Source organism: Salminus brasiliensis, chromosome 5 (assembly GCF_030463535.1).
Source record: "Salminus brasiliensis chromosome 5, fSalBra1.hap2, whole genome shotgun sequence".
In the NCBI taxonomy this organism is placed as follows: Eukaryota; Metazoa; Chordata; class Actinopteri; order Characiformes; family Bryconidae; genus Salminus; species Salminus brasiliensis.
In genome coordinates this window covers 12,803,225-12,825,603 of record NC_132882.1, presented here as the reverse complement: position 1 = coordinate 12,825,603, position 22,379 = coordinate 12,803,225, and the positions used below count along the sequence as shown (strand labels likewise).

Genomic DNA, 22,379 nt, shown 5'->3' with positions numbered 1-22,379 from the left:
TTTCCTTCTGGAAGTGTGATTTCCCTCTGGTTCACATTTACATTACTGTGCAAGATCCCATTTGGTGTAATTATAAGAGCAATAAACAGAGTGAAACAGCCCAGTTAAAACAAGCTATAACAAGTGGAACATTCTTTCAGGAGAGGAACAGGACTCAGGAGGAAGCAAGGCTTCAATAACTTTATTAATGCAGAATTAAAAATGATCTGATTTTGTGATGCCATGGTGTACTTACAAACTCAAAGGAGTATAAATGGAAATTGTGGGTTTTAATAAACACATACACTCAAAAACAAAAGGTGCTTCAAATATTTCTTTGAGTAATGCCGCAGAAAACCCACTTCTGGTTCCATCATTTTTTTTTTAATAGAGACGATGTGTGTGAGTGTGAAGAACCTTTTAAAGGTCCTAGATGTAAATCATACATCTCTATTGCAGACATGGCATTACTCAAAGAACCATCTGAATATGTCAATAAGTCCCGCTGCACGACACGGATAACACTGGACACGAATACTGTAAGGGTGAATTCAGCACCGGAGATTGTGTTGTATCCTTTCTCATAATGGACGTTTATTTATTATTAATGTTTGATTATCATAAAATAAACAGTGGCAATGTTATGAACGGTGCTTTAATGGACAAAGAAATGATGTATATTAACAATAATAATGGGTAGACGTTAGGTGAGATTGATTATGGCCATTTAATGCACATCAGAGCACAAATGACTTTGCCTGAGGTGTTAAAAGCATCAAGGGGAAAACATTGGTCTCTTTATCCTTTCTCACGTTCTTCCTGCGCGCACACGCACACACCGTATCTGCATAGCAGCCTGGTGTCCTAATTTGGTAGCGCGCACTCTCTGAGACCCGGAGCGCAAGGTCACTCTGCAGAAACGAGCTTATTAGAAAGAAGAGGGATTCGTTAGAGGACTTCCCTCGCAGCGGATATAATCAGAACTGGAATCATGCATATTCAATCACGCTGCGTTATGAAGCCCCTCGCGCTTTAAAGGCGCGAGGAAGGACCACTACTGGCAAGTCTGCGCCTCGCTTTCATGTTTATCCGGGTCAGCAGAGTGAGTGCAGGGGGATTCTGCTGCTGTTCCTGTTTTTTGCTCCCCAGAGAATAAAACTTCACGAGCGCACACCTGACCACCACCTGCATCTCTACAGAGCACCTGTTTCAACGAAGGAGGTGTTTGGAGGAGAGTTTTGGGGAGAGTAGACTGAAGTGTGAATGGGAGGCATGAATTGAAAGTGTGTGTGTGTGTGTGAGTGTGGGGAGGGGGTGCAAGATAACTGCAGCAGGACAGTGAGGCAGTGGAGCTCACTTTCCCCCCAGGCTACTATACCTTGCACTACACCTTGTGTGGGTCTTCTTCAGGCCCTCCTTCTCTCCGCAATGACAACTTTTGACTTCTCGGACGTCGAGGCATTCCTGGACCGCCACCCGGACCTTATCGAGCAGTATCTGATGCGCAAGGGCCGCTGTGACTCCTTGAGCAGGTGGCTGGAACGCCGCGCGCCCTCCAAGTCCTCCGCCACGGAGGAGAAGGAGAAGCGCGAGCCGTTCGCGTCGCCGTCGTCGTGCGCGGACGCGCTGAAGCGCCGCTCGTCGCACGCGGAGCTGAGGCGCAGCTTCGCGCGCTCCAAGGCGAGCACGGCGCACCGCACGTACGACGAGCACGTGAGCCTGTCGGCGCACGATTCGCAGTCTAGCGTGCGGCGGCGCGCGCTCCTGCGCAAGGCCAGCTCGCTGCCACCCACCACGGCGCACATCCTGAGCGCGCTGCTGGAGTCGCGCGTGAGCGTGCCGCGCTACGCGTCCAGCGCGCTCGACTACAAGTGCCGCCTGAAGGAGTCCAACGAGCGCGAGTTCTTCCTCGAGCTCGTCAAGGACATCTCCAACGAGCTGGACATGACCAACCTGAGCTACAAGATCCTCATCAACGTGTGCATCATGGTGAGCGCGGACCGCTGCTCGCTGTTCCTCGTGGAGGGACCGTCGCACAAGAGGACGCTCGTGTCCAAATTCTTCGACGTGCACTCGGGAACCACGGTGCGACCCTCGTCCAGCATGAACTCCAGCGAGGTGCAGGTGCCCTGGGGGAAGGGCATCATCGGCTACGTGGCGGAGCATGGCGAGACCGTCAACATCCCAAACGCCTACGAGGTACCTGATGTGCTAAAGTACCCCGGTACTGCTGCCCTCAAAGGAATAGTAATGCAAAGTAAATAAATAAACAAATCAACACGATGTCCCCCTCTTCACCCCAAATGTAGTGATGAGACATTGCTTTTTTAACTGATGTTATTATGGGATGCTAAAATTAAGTGCTGGAAGTTTGTATCCCACAGTTGGGCAACTGCATGTCTTACTCGTTGAGGCAGTTTAAAGCAACAGTTAGTAGTATGTTAAAATCATTGTTATACTCCATGAACTGGAGTGGTGGCTCAGCAGTTAGAGCACCGGGATATCGATAACAGGGTTGTGGGTTCGATTCCCGGGCTTGGCAAACTGCGACTGTTGGGCCCTTGAGCAAGGCCCTTTACCCTCTCTGCCTCCCGGGCGCTGGAGTTGGCTGCCCACCGCTCAGGGTGTGTGTGTACTCACTGCCCCTAGTTCACTAGTGAGTGTGTGTGTGTGTTCACTACCACAGATGGGTTAAATGCGGAGGACACATTTTGCTGTACAGTGACTAATACATGCACCTTTACCTTTTAAACTTCTATTACTGAGAACAGCATCTCCCACTCATTCCCACTCTGGGAACTGCACTGTGAAACTTGGGTGAAGTGGGCAGGACAGCGCTCTCCAGAACTGCATATTTCATATTTGTGTGTAAAATCCTGTAATAGTACTCTATCACCTTAGTCCACATGCTTCTTTCATCGCAGATGCCAATCTATCGGTATCTCTCAGCTTGTCCAGGAATGCATGTGTAAAGCATGTTTTCCAGTGGTGGCTCAAAGTGTGAATTACACGATTTCCTGACTATAGGGGGAGCCAAGGAGCAAGAAAAACCAACTGTTCCACAAAACTGCTTTAAGTCTCAAATCTAAAACACTGTCTTGTGTGCTTTCTGAGACTGTATGGACATGCTATTAGCAATAGTCTATTACCTAAAATAATGGACAAAAGTACACTGAAAGCCTTCATTTTGTCCAATTATTCCTAGTTTAATTTCCCAATTTCCTCCCACTAGTTAGGACTCCCCCTACCACACAATGCTACCAGTGCTGGGATGGTGTAGAATAGCATGTGCTTCCTCCGATTCGCCACCTCATCCTTTAGAATAGCCACTAATGCAACATCATTGAACAGCTCAACTACCTGCCAGCTCTGTTACATCACCTGACTCCTGCATTTGCTAGCATTGCACGTTTAACTGTGGCTGTGGTGTCCAAGTCCACATTCTGGAGTCTACTTTTATTCACTTTTATAGATAAAGGCAATTCATACCTGTCAGTTAAGAGTATTGAAGAATTGAAGTCCCCGTTTTGAGGCAAAATATGGAATGACGTAGTTGAGGTGATGCTAATTCATGCTACATTAGCCTCATAGCTGAAGTGCAAAACTGTTTTAAATGTTTTAATGTTTTAAAAGTCAACTTTATCCAGTCAGCCTGCCAGTCGTACAAGTCCACCAGCTGCACAAATTCTTCAGCTTGTGATCAAATTCTTTATGGAGGTCACTGTGACTTTTACTGTTAAATAAACCCTTACTAAGTATTTAACAATACAGTATATCTACAGGACCATGTGTTAGCTTGGGACTCTCAAATTGAGACACTAACCTTTAGTACAGACTGGAATTCTGATTCTGAACTCTGGTATTATTCATTTTTGCCTACATGAACTCATATAAATACTGTAGATATTTTGGGTGTTAACTGGGAAACTTACTGCATAGGGGAAACGTGGTCCTAATACAGTAGCTTGAGTATGTTTGGGAACCCCTAGGCAAAACTTTCGCTGCTGTAAGTTAAACAAGTAAAGAGTAAAGATATTTTCCAAATGATACATATCTTTAATATTTTAGACTTTTAGATTGCTTTTTATGTCCATCATAAAATCCATCATTGACAATAACAAAAAAAAAGCAAAAAGGCTTGAAGCCTAAATTTACAGGGCAGCCTATTTTGCCCATTCGCCCTTAAAAAAAGCCTTTAGTTCTGTGAGATTATTGGGCCATCTTACATGCACTGCTCTTTTGAGGTCTATCCATAGATTTTTTGTGATGCTTAGGTTGAGGTCCATGGCTAAATCTGTAGGTTGCACCTCTTGAGGTAGTCCATTGTGGATTTTAAAGTGTGTTAGGGGTAATTATCCTGCTGTAGAAGACATCCTATAGTCATTGGTTGCAAAGCAAGCCTAAGCAGGATCAATCCACCCTATGTTAAACCGTTGGAGAGGCGTTCTTTTCATGAAATTCGAGATCTGGTTTTCCCCAAACATACATTTACTCATTGAAGTCAACAACTTAATTGCTCCACAGGAAGTGTTTAGATGTTTTTGAAAACTTCTGACACTGAATTCTGTGGAGAGGAAAGACTTACTGATGAGTATTTGTAAAGCTTTTGAAAGCTTTTTGATATGAGCATAACATGGCCTCTGGGCTAATTCAGGTATGAGATCCTTTTAATTGTACATATCAACAAAAATAATACACTAATCTTCCTTGAAGTGTTAATGGATGTGTGATCTTTAACCTTTTACTTTTTGGAGATCAGTTTATCTTTTACTCACTTAGCTGCTTACAGTAACAGAAATGTTGACCAGGGGTGCCCAATTTTGACCAGGGGTACACGCCTTTGAACTGCAAAGGCTCACACTTCGGTTTCCTACCAGATAAACTTACATATTGATTTTACAGTTTTTACTGAAGAAATTATTAAACATACTGAATAATACATAGTGATTAATAACTGAATTACTAACTGAATAAGATTCCTTTGAGATTTCCAAAGTTTACTCATAAATATATAAACCTGATCCATCTCTTTTTAAACATAGGGTTGCCTAACCACTTGTTACAGTAGCAAGATTACACAATATGTGCTTATTGTAAGAACTGTAAGAACTCAGTGTAACTAACTGCAGTCAATAGGAATTGAAACCTGATTACTTTAATCATGTCAAAATGAAAAAAGAGAAAACCAATTTCTCCTGGAAGGCATCTTGCTTACAGGGCTGTCCTTTCCTGTGTGCATCAGGATGTTCATTCCAGTACTTGAATGCTGGACATCATTATAACATGGCCAGGGGCGATCGCTCCTCAATCACCTGCTGAACTCCCATCTCGGGAGGTCCATTAGTGTAATGAGTTCAGAAAAGGCGCTTTTACAGTGAGAGGGAATAGCTGGGAGCTTTTCTAGATAAAGACATCCCTTTGGGGAAGCCACCGATAGATACAGTGCATCCGGAAAGTATTCACAGCGCTTCACTTTTTCCACATTTTGTTAGGTTACAGCCTTATTCCAAATTGTATTAAATTAATCTCTGTCCTCAAAATTCTACACAAAATACCCCATTATGACCATGTGAAAAAAGTTTTCTTGAGAGTTCTGAAAATTTATTAAAAATAAAAAACTAAGAAATCACATTTACGTAAGTATTCACAGCCTTCGCCATGAAGCTCAAAATTGAGCTCAGGTGCATCCTGTTTCCACTGATCATCCTTGAGATGTTTCTACAGCTTAAATGGAGTCCCCCTGTGGTAAATCCAGTTGATTGGACATGATTTGGAAAGGCACACACCTGTCTATATAAGGTCCCACAGTTGACTGCATGTCAGAGCGCAAACACCAAGCATGAAGTCAAAGGAATTGTCTGTAGACCTCCGAGACAAAATAGTCTCGAGGCACAAATCTGGGGAAGGATACAGAAAAATTTCTGCTGCTTTGAAGGTCCCAATGAGCACAGTGGCCTCCATCATCCGTAAATGGAAGAAGTTTGGAACCACCAGGACTCTTCCTAGAGCTGGCCGGCCATCTAAATTGAGCGATCGGGGGAGAAGGGCCTTGGTCAGGGAGGTGACCAAGAACCCGATGGTCACTCTGTCAGAGCTCCAGCGTTCCTCCGTGGAGAGAGGAGAACCTTGCAGAAGGACAACCATCTCTGCAGCAATCCACCAATCAGGCCTGTATGGCAGAGTGGCCAGGCGAAAGCCACTCCTTAGTAAAAGGCACAAGGCAGCCCGTCTGGAATTTGCCAAAAGGCACCTGAAGGACTCTCAGACCATGAGAAACAAAATTCTCTGGTCTGATGAGACAAAGATTGAACTCTTTGGTGTGAATGCCAGGCGTCATGTTTGGAGGAAACCAGGCACTGCTCATCACGAGGCCAATACCATCCCTACAGTCAAGCATGGTGGTGGCAGCATCATGCTATGGGGATGTTTTTCAGCAGCAGGAACTGCCAGACTAGTCAGGATAGAGGGAAAGATGAATGCAGCAATGTACAGAGACATCCTGGATGAAAACCTACTCCATAGCGCTCTTGACCTCAGACTGGGGCGACGGTTAATTTTTCAGCAGGACAACGATCCGAAGCACACAGCCAAGATCTCAAAGGAGTGGCTTCAGGACCACTCTGTGAATGTCCTGGAGTGGCCCAGCCAGAGCCCAGACTTGAATCCGATTGAACATCTCTGGAGAGATCTGAAAATGGCTGTGCACAGACGTCTCCCATCCAACCTGATGGAGCTTCAGAGGTACTGCAAAGAAGAATGGGCAAAACTGCCTAAAGAGAGGTGTGCCAAGCTTGTGGCATCATATTCAAAAAGACTTGAGGCTGTAGTTGCTGCCAAGGGTGGTTCTACAAAGTATTAAGCAAAGGCTGTGAATACTTATGTAAATATGATTTCTTTGTTTTTTGATTTTAATAAATTTTCAGAACTCTCAAGAAAACTTTTTTCACATGGTCATAATGGGGTATTTTGTGTAGAATTTTGAGGAAAGAGATTAATTTAATACAATTTGGAATAAGGCTGTAACCTAACAAAATGTGGAAAAAGTGAAGCGCTGTGAATACTTTCCGGATGCACTGCCTCCTACTGGACGTCTTCTTTCAATATCACTACATCACGTCAGGAGTGATCAATGACCTAAAGAGAAGATGTTGACAAGGTGTTTATTTAAGTCTCTGACATCAAGTGTAATAATGCATGCTATGTGGTTGGTCAAGCGTAGTGGTTTACACTAGCCCTCCATGTGGGAGACTGGAATGTGGTTCTCCATCTGAGCAGACACACCACTCTATACCAGTTAGAGTTCATGAGCGAGCTGGATAACCATATCCACATAACCACAAAAATTATTTCAGCTAATTGAGTGGGTTGAGTAGTGAGAAAGTTCTGGTGATGTCAGCACAATCTGTATTTCTTATTCAGGATCTTAAATACATGAATGGATTTTGGCCCACTCCTCTTGGGAGAACTGATTCAGCTCAGTGATATTTGCAGACCGCTGAGCATTAACATTTTTTTTACTATTGCGAGGTAGACTTGGTAGTATGCTCTGGGTCATTGTCTTGTTGCATGACCCAACAGTTCTTCCACTTCCTCAATGGTAACAAGGTGAAATATTGTTGAAATATTATCCACCTTTAACTTGCACATCCTTTGTTTGTTCAGAAATCAAGGGTATCAAAAATACTTTATTCTGCTTTGGTCAAAAGTAACTGTCTCTACTGTCCTGGGAAGGTGACATTTGCATCTAATCAGGGTCGGGATGTTAAATAATTACCACCCCACCTCATCCCCATCTCTAGTAATACATTCAGAAGCAAAAATGTAGATAAATGACCACTATATACACAATATAAATAATAGAAGTAAAAAAGCTATAACAATATAACAATATTATTTACATTATTTACATTTTATTTATTTATTCACATTTTATTAACCCCCAATACTGGGGGTTTATACCCCTTTAGTCTTTGCCTGGCATTAGACATGGAACCAATAGGTTCATGCATATCTGCTCCATAGGGTTCTATTCTGTTGGCAATACTTTTGGACCAGCTCTTAAATATATCATGCAATGACGTTGCAATTGCACACTAAGCCACGTTGCCTTTAAAAGGACCACTGTAAAAATATTTTTGTATTCTAAATGTATTTGCCTTTGTCTTTATGCAAATCTGAATATGCCAAACACATCTAAATTTACTCTGGCAATTAACAGCAGCTTTAAACGAGTTGGCTATTCCAGGTGAATTGCTGTCTTTTTCCAGCAAGGATTCACATTCCTTTAATTGTTGTGTGTTTCCCACAGGACCATCGCTTTAGTGATGAAATTGACAAGCTGACAGGTTATAAGACCCAGTCGATCCTGTGCATGGCCATTTGTAACAGCGATGGGGAGGTTATTGGGGTGGTGCAGGCCATCAACAAAAACCCCAATGGAACTCCTTTCACTGAGGATGATGAAAAGGTTAGTTGCATCACTCTCTACTTTCCATTAATGAAATACACTGTTATTCCATTTACAGTCATTCATGAGCTGCTATAGGAGGATGATCATTGTATTTAAACAAAATTCTTTGGCTATTCAGACGAACATGGTTTCTGAATGCTGTTCTGGCATTTTTTAAGATATGTAAAGAAACTGATCCAAAAACGAACATTATGCTTTTATGTGCACACTCATGTTAAGAAACGCTCACAGTGCATCCAGCAATAAAAGGTAGCATGGAAATCATCAGTTTCACACAATGCATACATACATTTTACGACCAAACATGAACATGCAAACATCCCAACTTCTCTAAGGACAGATTTTAATCTGTTACAGAAACAATAGGAAAGATGGGATTGATGTAGAATTGTCCAGCAATTATAAAATAAAGTCCTCAAACCTCTGAGAATGTTATAGTGAAAAACATTAATAATTGTTCACTGTGTGCAGCAGATCATTAGAAGCCATTTTCAGAGACCATGAAAGAGCTTGCTTACATAACCTTAGGAAACAGGCCAACTCCAGCACAGGCCTGAAGGTCATTTTGCACATGGTACTAAATGATTAAATAACTAAAGACTGAAATTAGCTTTTTCAAAGCTTATCTTCCTCACGTCAGGAATGATCTTGAGGAATAAAAGCTTGAGAAACTTCTCAGAGGGGAGGCATGAGACAGCACGTCACCAATTATGCACTTTATTTTCGTTATGCAATTCCTGCTATCCTTCTATTGGAGGATGTTTGATGAATACGTGCACTCAAATGCGGTGCAGCGGCTAGATGCCTTTTTTCCAATGCAAGGCAACATCTGCCTGGAAAAGCACAGAGATGTGCATCCAGACAGGAGTAAAATTTTTAAAGCAGTGCAGAGTGGGTAAAAACAGTGGGTAACTGTGGGTACTCAGAAACACACACATGGTGAATTCAAATGAAAATTAAATCACAGAGGAGCCCTGTGACAGAAAGAGAACTATCCCAGGACCTCAGGTAGATTTCATCCCATTCCAATAGGGCTTTTTTCAAACAAAGAGTATATGAGAAATGTAGTGAGTTTAAGATGGGCTGCACATGTATAAAGGTGGAATAAGGAGGCAGCAGGAGCTGCGAGCGTCCAACCTAAATCTCCCTAGAGGGAGGGGCTGAATCTCCCTGGAGGGAGTGGTGCTGAATCATTCTCTTCTGTGTCCAGCAGATGTCAGAATTAGTCTGATGAAGTTATTTTCCTGTTTAAACATTTCCAGTGGTGCTATAATAAATACATTGATGAGCCTACATCTAAACAAAGTTATCTTATGGATTATCCTTGTATGACAACATCCTTGCACTATGTTAAGTCTGCATAGGTATTATGAATGATTTTATTGTGTAAAAATCTAATTTTTAAAAAATGCCTACACTGATGTCTAAATCTGTTAGCAGCAGTAAGCTATGTTGTGGTGATAATCAGCAGCTTTAATTGACCATGCAGTCATTTCCCTAATCGACTAGAATTCCCAATCCCTAATCAATACTTCATTAGGAAGGCAGCCGGCAGGTGTGAGACAGGGTGTCAATGTGACAGACAGAGTTCATTATTATTGTAATCCAGGTGATTCATGGTAATTACGCACATCCTTTGGGTCCAGCTATAACGTGAGGTAGGGGATTTCGTGTGAAATTTTAGTCTTCTGATTGTCCACTGATTATGTACATTGGTTATACATTATGGTTATGTCTGTAAAGTATTGTCTTTGGACAGTCTAATCATTGCTTGTGTACTGTGTATATTGTATATTGTGTCTGTAAATTAATTGTACATACTATAGTTGTGGAGAGACACAAATTCCAAATTCTTTGTGTGTGTCAACATCCTTGGCCAATAAATCTAAATCTGATTCTAAGTAAAATCTGATCAAAAAGGAGATATCGGTGTAGTGTTACTCAGATGTGCTAGTACATAAGAAAATTACGTTTTACGAATTACATCAAAAGTCCAGTCCAGTGCTCGTCTTTCTCAGGGTAAAGAAATGTTTTTAAAGTAGATTTCTGCCTCCGTCTGCACAGGTGCTGCAGATGTATCTGCCTTTCTGTGGAATATCGATCTCCAATGCCAAGCTCTTCTCTGAATCCCGCAAAGAGTACGATAGAAGCAGGGTGAGAACTTGTACCACACACTAACTCTGTTCACAGCCTGGAGAACACTGCTGAATAATGCAGTGAGAATTTCAGGTTCACTCCCAGAAGTTCAATTGATTCCCAGTCTGGTTTGTGTTGAGTCAATTGATGTTTTTAGAGCAAATAAAATGATCTAGTGTGGGGAACTTATGCTCTCAACAACAGTGAGAGCTGTAATGGCTTGTCAATGGTTTGAAAGCCTTCCCTTTTATTTTGATGCTACTTTAATGATACTGACATCCAGTGTGAACACCTAATGAACTTCACACATATTTCTGGGTGTGGAATTCAAACCTGAAGGAAGAAGTGGTGCGGTGAGTAAAGTGAAGTGAAGTAGCTGCTGTTTGTGCAGGCTCTTCTGGAGGTGGTGAATGATCTGTTTGAGGAGCAGACAGACCTGGAGAAGATTGTGAGGAAGATCATGCAAAGGGCTCTAACGTTGCTGCAGTGTGAACGCTGCTCTGTGCTGCTGCTGGAGGACATTCACTCACCTGTGAGGCGTTTAAACGTTACTCTGTCTGTCTATCCATCTATCTATCCACCCATCTATCTCTGCATCTATCTACCGATCTGACTGTGTGTCTGCCTGTCTGTCTGTCTTTCAACCTACTTGCCTACCTGTGTCTGTTATGCTACTTTCCTCCATCCACACATTGTTCCTCTGTTCCCTACAGGTGGTGAAGTTCTCCAAGACCTTTGAGCTCATGTCTCCACTCTGCAGTGTTGATCGTGACATAAGGTGAGCTTTCCATGAGCTTTCCACTTCATGTGCATGTTGTGTATAAGCGTTTTAATCCAAAGCATTTACACATCATAGTTCACTCATTTGCTCTTGTATTACCGCTGTGTAAATCCACGTTTGAAAGTTGAAGAAATTGTTTTTTAAACACTCTCCTTGCTGTTTGGGTACATGTGTGTGCATTTCTACGCATGTCCTTGATGAAGTCAGCATGGAAAAGGTGTCCTGTTCGGACTGGCTGATCAATAATAGCATTGCTGAGCTGGTGGCATCCACAGGCCTACCTGTGAACATCAGTGATGTGTGTCAAGATCCTCGCTTTGATGCTGAGGTGGGCGGACCACACACACACACACACACACACACACAAACCATGTATTGATGACTACATCGTCAAGTTGTTCTACTTACACTTTTAAAAATAAACATGCTTCCAAAGGTTTGGATGAGCGATGCCATAGAAGAACCATTAACCATTGGTTAAAGAAATAAAGAACTTGGTGGAAAAAGTTTTATACCAATTTAAAGGCATTATAATTTAAGAATTAGTGAACACATTTTGCTTTTGAACATTTACATTTATGGCATTTAACTGACCCTCTTATCCAGAGCGACTTACAGGGTTACTCATATTACACAGGTGGGCCAATGTAGTGTTAGGAGTCTTGCCCAAGGACTCTTATTGGTGTAGCACAGCATAGTCACCCAGACTGGGAATCGAACCCCAGTCTCCCACGTGGTATGGTAGCTCACTAGCAGGTAGTGGTATTATCTGTTGCGCCACACCCACCAGTAGCCAGTAGCGCTGCTGCTCTTCATGTGTGATCTGTGGCGTGCTCTGTACTGTCTCCGCTCTGTCTGAGCCAACATGGAGGAAGTGCTCACAAACATGCTGTGTGTTTCTTTACAGGCTGACCAGGCATCTGGGTTTCATATCAGATCAGTGTTGTGTGTACCCATTTGGAACAGAACCCATCAAATAATTGGTGAGTTCCTAGATAGTAAATAACACACACTCTTTCATTTGTCAGGACATGGGGTTATATATGTTACATACAGGGGCATACAAATGTTTGGGAACTTCTGGTCAAAACATTGCACATCTTGAGGTAGTCCATTGTGGGTTTTTGAGGTGGGTTTGGGGTAGGTATGCTTCTGTAGAAGCCATTCCCTTTTCATCTTCAGCTTTTTTACAGACAGTTTGATGTTTGCTTCCAGAATTAGCTGGCTTTAAATTGAATCATTTTTCCTTCTACCATGAACATGTTCCACGTGCCACTGGCTACAACACAAGCACAAGTGCACTTTGTTAGCTTTTTATAGCCTTCTTCTTCATGGGCATTAGATATCTTGGGGTGCCCAAGCATTTGCATGGTGCTCCTGTTGTTTCCTGGGTTTTTGTTCTCTAGAATTGTGGGAAAATGAGACACTAATCCTGCTTAAAATGTGGGGACATTTTTTAAGCAGATCCTTACCTTTATGCCTTTTGAATATCAGTTGATCTTCTACTCACTTAATTATTTACAGTAACAGAATTTTGATTAATGTATGTACACTGTGTCCAAATGTTTGTGGACACTCCCTCTAATAAATGCATTCAGCTGCTTTAAGTTGCACCCACTGCTGATGTGCAAATTTACAAACACAGTTTGTCTAGTCCCTGTAGAGAAGTGCTGGCAGTGGAATAGGACTCTCTGGAGCAGAAAAACATGTACCTATTGGCACCATGCCTAATGCCAGGTGTGGGCTATAGGGGGATAAAGCCCCCCAGCATTGTGCTGTGGAGTAGTGCGACTATGTTCTCTGGCATGATTGTGCTTATCCAATACTTTTAGGATGAGTTGGGGGTGAGGTGGGGGGGTATCATTCAACATCCTGGCTGCACAAAAGCTCTGGTCGGCAAATGCAATAAAATCCTCACAGCAATGCTCCAAAATCTAGTAGAAAGTCTCTCCTGGACAGTAGAGACAGTTACTTCAACAAAAGCTGGAAAAACTTTAATACCCTTGATTTTGTAGGAAACAACGAATGAGTAGGTGTCCCAATACTTTTCTTCATATAGTGTACTTATCTTTCGAAAAATAATAAGATGAACACATGGATTTTTTATTACATTCTTGTTATAAAATGTACGAAAATAAACAACACATAACCAGTTTCTTTATCCATCACAGACAGTCCTCTTATCTTTTCAAGGTGTTGCTCAGATTCTTAATCGCTTGGACAGGAAGACGTTTAATGATGCAGATCAAAGGCTGTTTGAGGTGCGAGTTCTGCTGATGTATTAATTTAGATGAAATAAGGTCATCAATTCTACATAATGTTTTTCTACACAATGTTTTACTCTCTTCATCCTCCTAATCACAATCAACACACAAAAAAATCACATCTATTATTAATCCACTGCTTCTGTATACTGCTGTGATTGTGTGTTGATGTGTTTGCCGCAGGCTTTTGTTATTTTCTGTGGCCTCGGCATCAACAATACGATGATGTACAACCAAGTAAAGAAGACGTGGGCCAAGCAGTCTGTGGCTCTGGATGTGAGCTGAATGCAGTCTCTTTCTAACTGTCTGATCTTTTTTCTTTATTGATTTAAAAGAGTGCAACCTCTATTAAACCTTTTGTAATCTTCTGTATTCATGCCTTCAGATGCTTTCTTATCATGCCACATGCTCAAAGGTAGAGGTGGATCGACTCAAGGTATTTCTGATCAGTCTAACATCAGATAAAAGTCATTGAGTGTCTTTATACAGAATATTTTATGGCTCATGATAAAATGATGACACTTAAAAATGAAAGTACTTAAAGAGATTCAAGTCAGCCTAAGAGTTCCTTTCAACCTAATTTTTAATCAGCCTTTTATCAGCCTCAAATTACCTAATGTCTAATGCTTTGCATATACTAGAGGGGTATAAAATACCTCCAGCATTGACCTGTGAAGCTCTGGAATGATTGATGGTGCGCCATCCAATACTTTTGGGATAAGTTGGGGAGGATGAGGTGGGGTGGACATCATCCAACATCCTGACCTCATTAATGCTATTGCCACTGAATGCCATCAAATCCTCACAGCAACGCTCCAGAATCCCTGGACAGTAGAGACAGTTACTCCAACAGGTGTCCCAATGCTTTGTCCATATAGCGTACCTTTTATACTAATCTATGGTTATTACAGCATCACGTATATGATGTATATGAGCTATATGATTAAAACCTACAGGAAAAGGGAGCGCAGGATTTGGACTCTTTTGGGAATTAAATACAGTTCAAACACATTCTATGAATTCTTGAATCTTTGGGAATGTTATTACTGAAAGTTTAGCTCCTGTGTGCACAGAGGGAGTTGATGAAAACTTTAAATTAAACTCATACATCATGGGGGAAAATTGGACATAAGGAAAACACACGTGTTAAACTCTCTCCATTCCTCTGAATGGACAATTTACAGGGCCTGTATTTCAGATGTTGAAGTATTCATAATTGAAAGAACGCAGAGCAGTACACTCCATATTTGCTCTCAGTGGGTCAGGCCCCGCTGTTGGGTTTAATTGCTTTAGGTCTGGTGTTATTAAGATTGTTTGGCTGTGTAACAGGCCCGCTCTGTCTTTCCTCTCTCAGGCCGCTAAGATCCCCCTGAGCAGCGAGCTGGGCATCGACGAGTTCCACTTTAACGACTTTTCACTGGACAATGATGCCATGATCACCGCCTCCCTGCGGATGTTTCTGGAGCTTGGGGTTGTGCAGAAATTCAAAATTGATTATGAGGTGAGGTGGGGGCTCCAGAAGGGATAAAAGCCAATACTCGGAACCCCAGAAGTCATTACTTACAAAGGCATACTCAGAGATGCAGGGACTAACTTGCTGTAGATGATAATAGTGTAATTGGTTCAGTCCTGGGTTTTTAGGCTATGGTTTGATGCATAAAAAATGGAGAATTCATTTTTTATTAAACACATATCTACATAACAAGTGCAAAATACATAATTGTTTTAAGGTTCCCCTTTTATAAAATGGTTGTGGATCAAAGTATCTGTTTTGCAGGGAATTGTGTTTTTTTTTTTTGCAACTTAAAAAAAAATGGATATTTTCACTAATTTATAGGAACTAAGCTACAAAGGTTTTTAAAATGAGCCACAATACAAGACAGGCAAGTAAGTGTCCCAAACTCATCCTCCTGGCTCTCAAGCCCCTTATATAACCCCGCTTGTTCAACTCTGTGTTGAGCAAACATTGCACCCGCCTTCACAAGTCTCCTCCCTTTCTTTCATCACTCACCACAGAAAAATGTGGGGGTACGGCTTCACACGCAGGCCACAGAAAAGCCAACCCGGACTCCAATCTTAAAATATTCACCCTCCCGTTCTCTCTCAGAGTGTGGTCTACTCTAGCAGAACAAGCTTATTTACATACATCAGTCTTATCAGCACTAACAAAATGGTAATGAACTATTTATGACAGTTTCTACATCCTAAAGCAGCACATTTGTTATAAGCGAACCTCAATGAACAATATAAACTGTGTTAATTTGATAATCATAAATCTTGGGCACTGTGTGTATCCTGAAATTTACAACAGATTCTGAAAGTGTTGTGTGATCGAATGGGCAGAGACACAGGCATGATCACACACCCTCCTCCTTCTGTACAGGTGCTGTGCCGCTGGCTGCTCACTGTGAGAAAGAACTACCGCACCGTGGCTTACCACAACTGGAGACACGCCTTCAACGTCTCCCAGTGCATGTTTGTCATGATCACTGTGAGTGCATGTAATTTCATACCTCTGACCAGTAAAAGACCCTTCCAAGCCTTTTCTATATATGAGAAAATTCTTGTTCTTGGTTATCGACAATATGTTATTTGACTATAGACCATATTCCACACATGCAGTAGACAGGGAAAACGTTGTAGTATTAATTTAATGTACAAAAGGATTAAAGATTGTATATATATATATATATATATATATATATATATATATATATATATAAGATTTAAAAGTTTTTTAGAATTTTTATCATCCATTATGTTGTTATATATAGTATATATACATAATTTGAACAGATATTCTACCTGATATTTTCTTAAATAATTGTCTGATACAAGGCAGAATGTTTACTTCCCTCAATGGTTGGAAGGCTTGCAGTTCCTAAAGCAACCAAAGCATCCCACTACCACCACCATGCTTTACAGTTATGAGGTTGCTACTTACCAAAAAGCTCCACTTCAGATTCACCAGATTCAGCCCATTGTTTCAGAACTCATTTATATTCATTTATATTCTTCTTGGTTAGCAATGGTTTCTACCATGCTGTTCTGCCATGGATGCCATTTTGCCTGGTGTTTTTCTAATGGAATAGAAGACTTTTGGCCTTAGCTGAGACAAGAGAATGTCAGGTCATCTGTCCATGAGGTGAAGCTGAAGCAGAGTTGGGTTATGCAACAAGACAGTGATCCAAAGCAGACAAGCAAGTCTGCCTTACATTGAGAAAAAAGAAGAAATGTAAGCTTGTGGATTGGCCTAATCCGATAACATATCACATTGTTGTGTCTTTATGTTTAATTTGTGAACTGGTAGGTGTTGGTTTAAGATATAAATGTTATTCAATGTTATATAATGTTAAACACTTTTTCTTGACACTGCATATATTCAATTTCTGAACTAGCTGCAGCACTAAAATGAATGTTTGTCTTCTGGTTAGACTGCAGGGTTCCAAGAGGTTCTGACGGACACAGAGACTCTGGCACTAATGGTTGGGTGCCTCTGCCATGATCTGGATCACAGAGGCACAAACAATGCCTTTCAGGCCAAGTGAGCTGAGAACTGCAGTACAGCTAAAACAGTCTTATGCATTCTCACTCACTTCAACAGTTCATATGATTTGATACACACACTCAGCATAAAATGAAGGCCAAGGTAGCAGCATGAAGTTACTGCTCTATAACTAACTTTCTACTGCCCTCTGCAGGTCAGGATCAGCACTGGCATTGCTGTATGGAACATCAGCCACTCTTGAGCATCACCATTTCAATCACGCCGTCATGATACTGCAGAGCGAGGTGACCATGGCAAGACCAGGGAAACTGTCCATAACACCCCATCTCTTACCAGTGTCCTCTGCATCTTTTACTAGCCTATGACTCACTTTTTATAGATGTGTTTTTTTATTTGGCAAACACAGCACATTTCTATATTGATTTAATTAACATGTTTAAGTATTAAAAATCATTTCAATGTGAATTAACTGCCTATGGTAATCTTAAAAGAGGTAACAGGCTCTACATTGATTTTTTGTTTCTGCATCCTGAGACCCTTTAACTAACTATTCTGTTACAAAGAGACCCTCCTGGGTGTATGGCATTGATGTAGACAGAGGAAGAAGCTTTAATCAAAAGGACAGCTTATTTAAAGAGGCATAGAATATTATCCATTCGAATGGCGATACAAGAAGAAAGGTTTGATGACCATATGTAAAACTCAGCAGACATATTGCATCATTATTTGGTCAGAATCTGAGGCAAGGTTTTTCTTTGAAGCTCAGAGGAGAGAAATGATCTTTGTCTGCATGTGGTTTTCTTTAATTGAACATGAGATGTCGTAAGGCATTAATTTGTACATCCGCTGTTCTGTTTTACAAAAAGCATCCTGTAATGTTACATGATTTTACCACATTGTGAGCGCAGCCTAAAAGACTGTTATTCCCCCCAACAGGGTCACAACATTTTTGCCAATCTCTGCTCTAAAGAATACAGCCACATGATGCAGCTCCTGAAGCAAGCCATCCTGTCCACAGACCTCACCCTGTATTTCCAGTGAGTTTAGTAAGCGCACCACTATGTCCATTTTCACTCAGAAAGGAATATTAGATTAGATGCACACATTTTCTTACAACTAACACTGCATGAATCCCCTATCCTACTACATAATACTTTATAAGCATTTTTTTTGACAACATTGTAACATGAACATTAAGCTTCTCTTTATGTTATGTGAACATTTCATGATGAATAATATGCTGAATTATAGGTATGTTCCAAAATGCAGTCTTGTGTGCATTCCAGATCTAATATTAAATTTTTATTACTATTGTTACACAAATTGTGTTTTTCATTAATAAAAATAAGTCAAATCCTCTACCAAAAACACACATCTGCATGTACATAAGCATATTTCCTTTAGCTTAATTTAACATTTTGAAAGAAGTGGTGTGCAAAACAAAGTCTGTTTTGGTTGTTTTTGCCTAGAAGAGACAGTTTTGCTTACTGACTGACTAACTTGTACAAGGACTGCCTCTTGTTTGTCTAGATCAGGCTTTTTTTCACACTGCTTGATACACTTTGTTGAAATGCACATGTGTGGCTACATCCTGCCACAAAGCTAATAAGTAAATGTGTTGCTGAGAGGAGATCTAATCTTAGGTAAGCTGAGTTTGTGTCTCCTTGCTTAAAATATGTTTGTCAAGAGAAGTGGTGGCAATAGCATGTCAACTCAACATTGCTAGCGCTATGTTCAGGTCCTGGGCCTTCACATTTAAAAACTTGTGTATGATACTACTGTTTTAATATGTGGTCTACATCTTTAGGCTCTGATGGCAAGGTCTGTGTCCTGAAATAAAGAGCAGATATTTTGGTCACAATTCCCAATTGTTCAAATCTCATTGATGTTTCTATGCAGCCAGTGACAGTACAGCAAAACTATGCTTGCCTTTAGTGGATTTATTCACTTATTTACACCTCAGAAAAAATGTATCATTTAACCAAAGTTTTGCATATTTATATTGGTATACACAAATACGTACGTCAGAAAATCAGTAGAAGCTTACATTGGAAATTACATTTGCATTCCAATTACAGTTTTGTCTATTTATTGAATTTGACTCCTCATTTTAAATCTGCAGTTTGTTTTTCTTCCCCACAACAGAAGAAGAACGAAGTTCTTTGAGTGTGTTCTGTCTGGAGAATTCAGCTGGTCCAATCAGGAGCACAGAGATGTCCTCAGGTGAGCCATCGTCTTTACTTTATGCTGTAGAAGCTTCATAGTTTTTTAGGGTTATTGAAACTGTATGCACTACAGAAGCAGCAAAATACCAATGTCTCCATACCAGATCCATGCTGATGACTGCATGTGACTTGGGTGCAGTGACTCGACCATGGGAGATCTCTAAACAGGTCAGATTTACATTTCCTGTTCCAGCCCACAACTGGCTGGTGTCATACATAGCCCCCTATTAGCCTTGTGAAGATTGATGCACTGTAGGCTATAGAAGTGCCCAAGTTAAGTTTCAGTCTCTCACTGCAGGTGGCAGAGCTGGTGACCAGTGAGTTCTTTGAGCAGGGTGATAGGGAGAGATCTGAGCTGAAGCTGACTCCATCTGTAAGTGTTTATTTATCACCTTTGTGGTCCTTGTAATGAGTATTACTGGCCCTGTGTTTGCAAACCTCCACAAGAACTTCCATTCAGAACTTCCAAAAAACATTTGTGTAATGTGAAAGTGATTAGATGAGGATTTCTGAAGATGATTATCCACATCAGCATGACCTGGATTAAATTACCGGCATTAAATGTACAAAATAACACAATAAGTAAAGCAAATAGTTACTAAAATGACTTACTTAACCCCAAAACAACAACAAAACCCACATGATGTCTTGTCCGATCTCCCTCCAGGCCATTTTTGACCGAAACCGTAAAGATGAACTCCCTGCACTCCAGCTGGAGTGGATTGATGGGATTTGTAAGCCATTGTATGAGGTAAACAAATATCACTGTGTCCTTTTAATACTAGTTGGCTGTGACTGGGTCTGAATAATTAATGAAGCTATCTCTGAAAAGGCTTTGGTGAAGCTGAATAGGAAGCTCCAGCCAATGGTAGATGGGATTGATGCCAATCGTAAGAAGTGGGAGGAGCTTTGTCTGTCCTATCAGCAAGCACGCCACACCTCAGAGCCCTCCAGTCCCTGTCTAGAGGAGGGAGAAGGAGAAGAAACCAATCAAAGCACAGAATCCGCCCCCAGACCACAAGCTGGGTCATGTGAAAATGCTGTGCCCAATCAAAATGCAGGGTCCACCCACAGACCGGAGTCAAATCGCTGCAGCAAATCAGAAGATAGCTAATGGTGGCAGACTGGGGGAGGGAACCCTAAACAGACACACTGCTTTAAATGTTACAGAATGAAAAGTCACAGTACACAGTCTACTAAGTTAGCTTGATCATTTTTGGTGAATGAAATCAAGTAAAAGGCTCTACAGCACAATAATAGGCCACAATTGGGATGTGCCATGTTTTTTGATTAACATATTTAATAAAAGTATCACTTAGATGACAATTCTAAGAACAAAAGTCCTTATCCATTTGGCACTAGTTTAAATGTACAGAGGCAGAACTAACATTTGTGAAAACATGGTGACTGTAAGGAGTTAGGAAGCTACTCTGTCTGCTTTTGTTTATATAATTATCTCTAGCTCAACAATTGTTTGCCTGCTGTTACGCTGAAACTCAAACTGTGAAAATGAGCTACATCTAATGGCTGATTGCATGATGGCTGTTGGTATGGTAAGACTTGTTCAGAATATATGACACATTCAGATCACAAAATGTGAGAATATGCTTGAATGAGGTACTAATGCTGATGACCTAGATTCAGACTGACTATGAATTTATATCACTGTGATGCTTTGCACTTGTTGACTTGTATATTACAGCATATGCTTTATGGTTCATTCAGTCTTAAGCCTTTTGGGACATTTATAACATGTAGAGTACCTAATTGTTCAGCTTATACAGCTAATTGAGCCATGATGCAGCAACCCACTAGTTATGGTCATGGTTTTGTTTTCATATGTTATATACAGTTTTATTGTCCTATTACAGTCATATACAGACATTGGGCCTTATTCACCAAATGTTCTTAAGAAGAAATGTCTTCTTAAAACCCACTTTTTTCTGACATTCACCAATGTTTTCATACATAGGAATAGTTCAGTTTACGAGGACAATTGGATCCGGCATTATGAGAGCAGAGCTGTGAACAGTTCTGCGCTTTAAAAACACATCATGAATCTGACGATTGTCAGGAACAAATTTAAAGAAAAGTCTTTGGCCCATTATTATTAATGCTAATCAAAGTATAAATGTTACAGTTCTGATAATCAGAAATGTACAGGTGGCTTTTGTTGGCACGTAGGCCCTATTTGCCCATAGTCAGTACATAACCTGCAGTAGGAATGCCTTAATTCTGATACCAAGTATGAATATCGGGCTGGTTTCAGTAAGAAAGTAGTGCTAAACCTGTAACAAATCTAGACTCTAACAGCACACACTCACACTCTGTGGTGTGATCTGATTTTGTTAGCTGTGTATTTCTAGCTGTGGAATAGAAGAGTATTTGAGAGGTCTGGACATAAGTGAAACATCTAGTGTTTAGCTTTATTAAACTTCACAAATGTTGGTAATATTTTTTGAATAGCATCTGAACTCTAATTGTAAGTGTTTGCTACAACATGTTTTTGTGAGACCACTGTGAATTCTAGAGTACAGTACCTGTACTGCATGCTGCACTGAGCTACTTTGAAATGGCTTTCTGCTTTGAATGGGAGTGTGAATTTTCAGGTGGATTTGCAGATTTGCTGCTAATGTTACCAGCATGCATGCAGTTGCATTATGTGCTCTGTCAATTGTTTGCCTTACTCAAACATGAGTAGTGTTGTTATTTTTGCCTTTATTGGTCTTTGGCATCTAGAAAAGAGATCTGTGTATAACTGTGTAACAGAAGACCAGAGAGATACTAAATGTTTTTTTTTTATATATTTTGTTAGCTACACTGAAAATAACATTAATGTTCATATGATGGACTTTGTGCCTGCACATTTCTTTACTGGACAGTTTTTATCTTCCAGTGTCAATGAACCTTTCTCCACTGAATGCCAAATGAATGTCAAAGAATGACTCTTTTTGTAGCCAGACACAGCGCTGGTCATTTCCCTCAGGCAATTTTGTGAATAAAGAGCACTGTGATG

General features: G+C 40.9%; 1 protein-coding gene across 1 annotated transcript; it reads left to right on the top strand.

Annotated features, from left to right (window-relative positions):
- The first annotated feature begins 1,407 nt into the window (after positions 1-1,407).
- Positions 1,408-20,619, top strand: pde11al (phosphodiesterase 11a, like). The gene is made up of 20 exons (XM_072678729.1): positions 1,408-2,178; positions 8,288-8,446; positions 10,514-10,603; positions 10,977-11,117; positions 11,299-11,363; positions 11,574-11,694; positions 12,274-12,349; positions 13,560-13,627; positions 13,814-13,906; positions 14,016-14,066; positions 14,985-15,131; positions 16,014-16,121; positions 17,065-17,174; positions 17,332-17,422; positions 18,075-18,175; positions 19,284-19,361; positions 19,468-19,531; positions 19,662-19,736; positions 20,031-20,114; positions 20,196-20,619. The coding sequence occupies exons 1-20, from the start codon at positions 1,408-1,410 to the stop codon at positions 20,475-20,477; spliced, it is 2,775 nt and encodes a 924-aa protein (XP_072534830.1). The 3' UTR covers positions 20,478-20,619.
- The last annotated feature ends 1,760 nt before the right edge of the window (positions 20,620-22,379 follow it).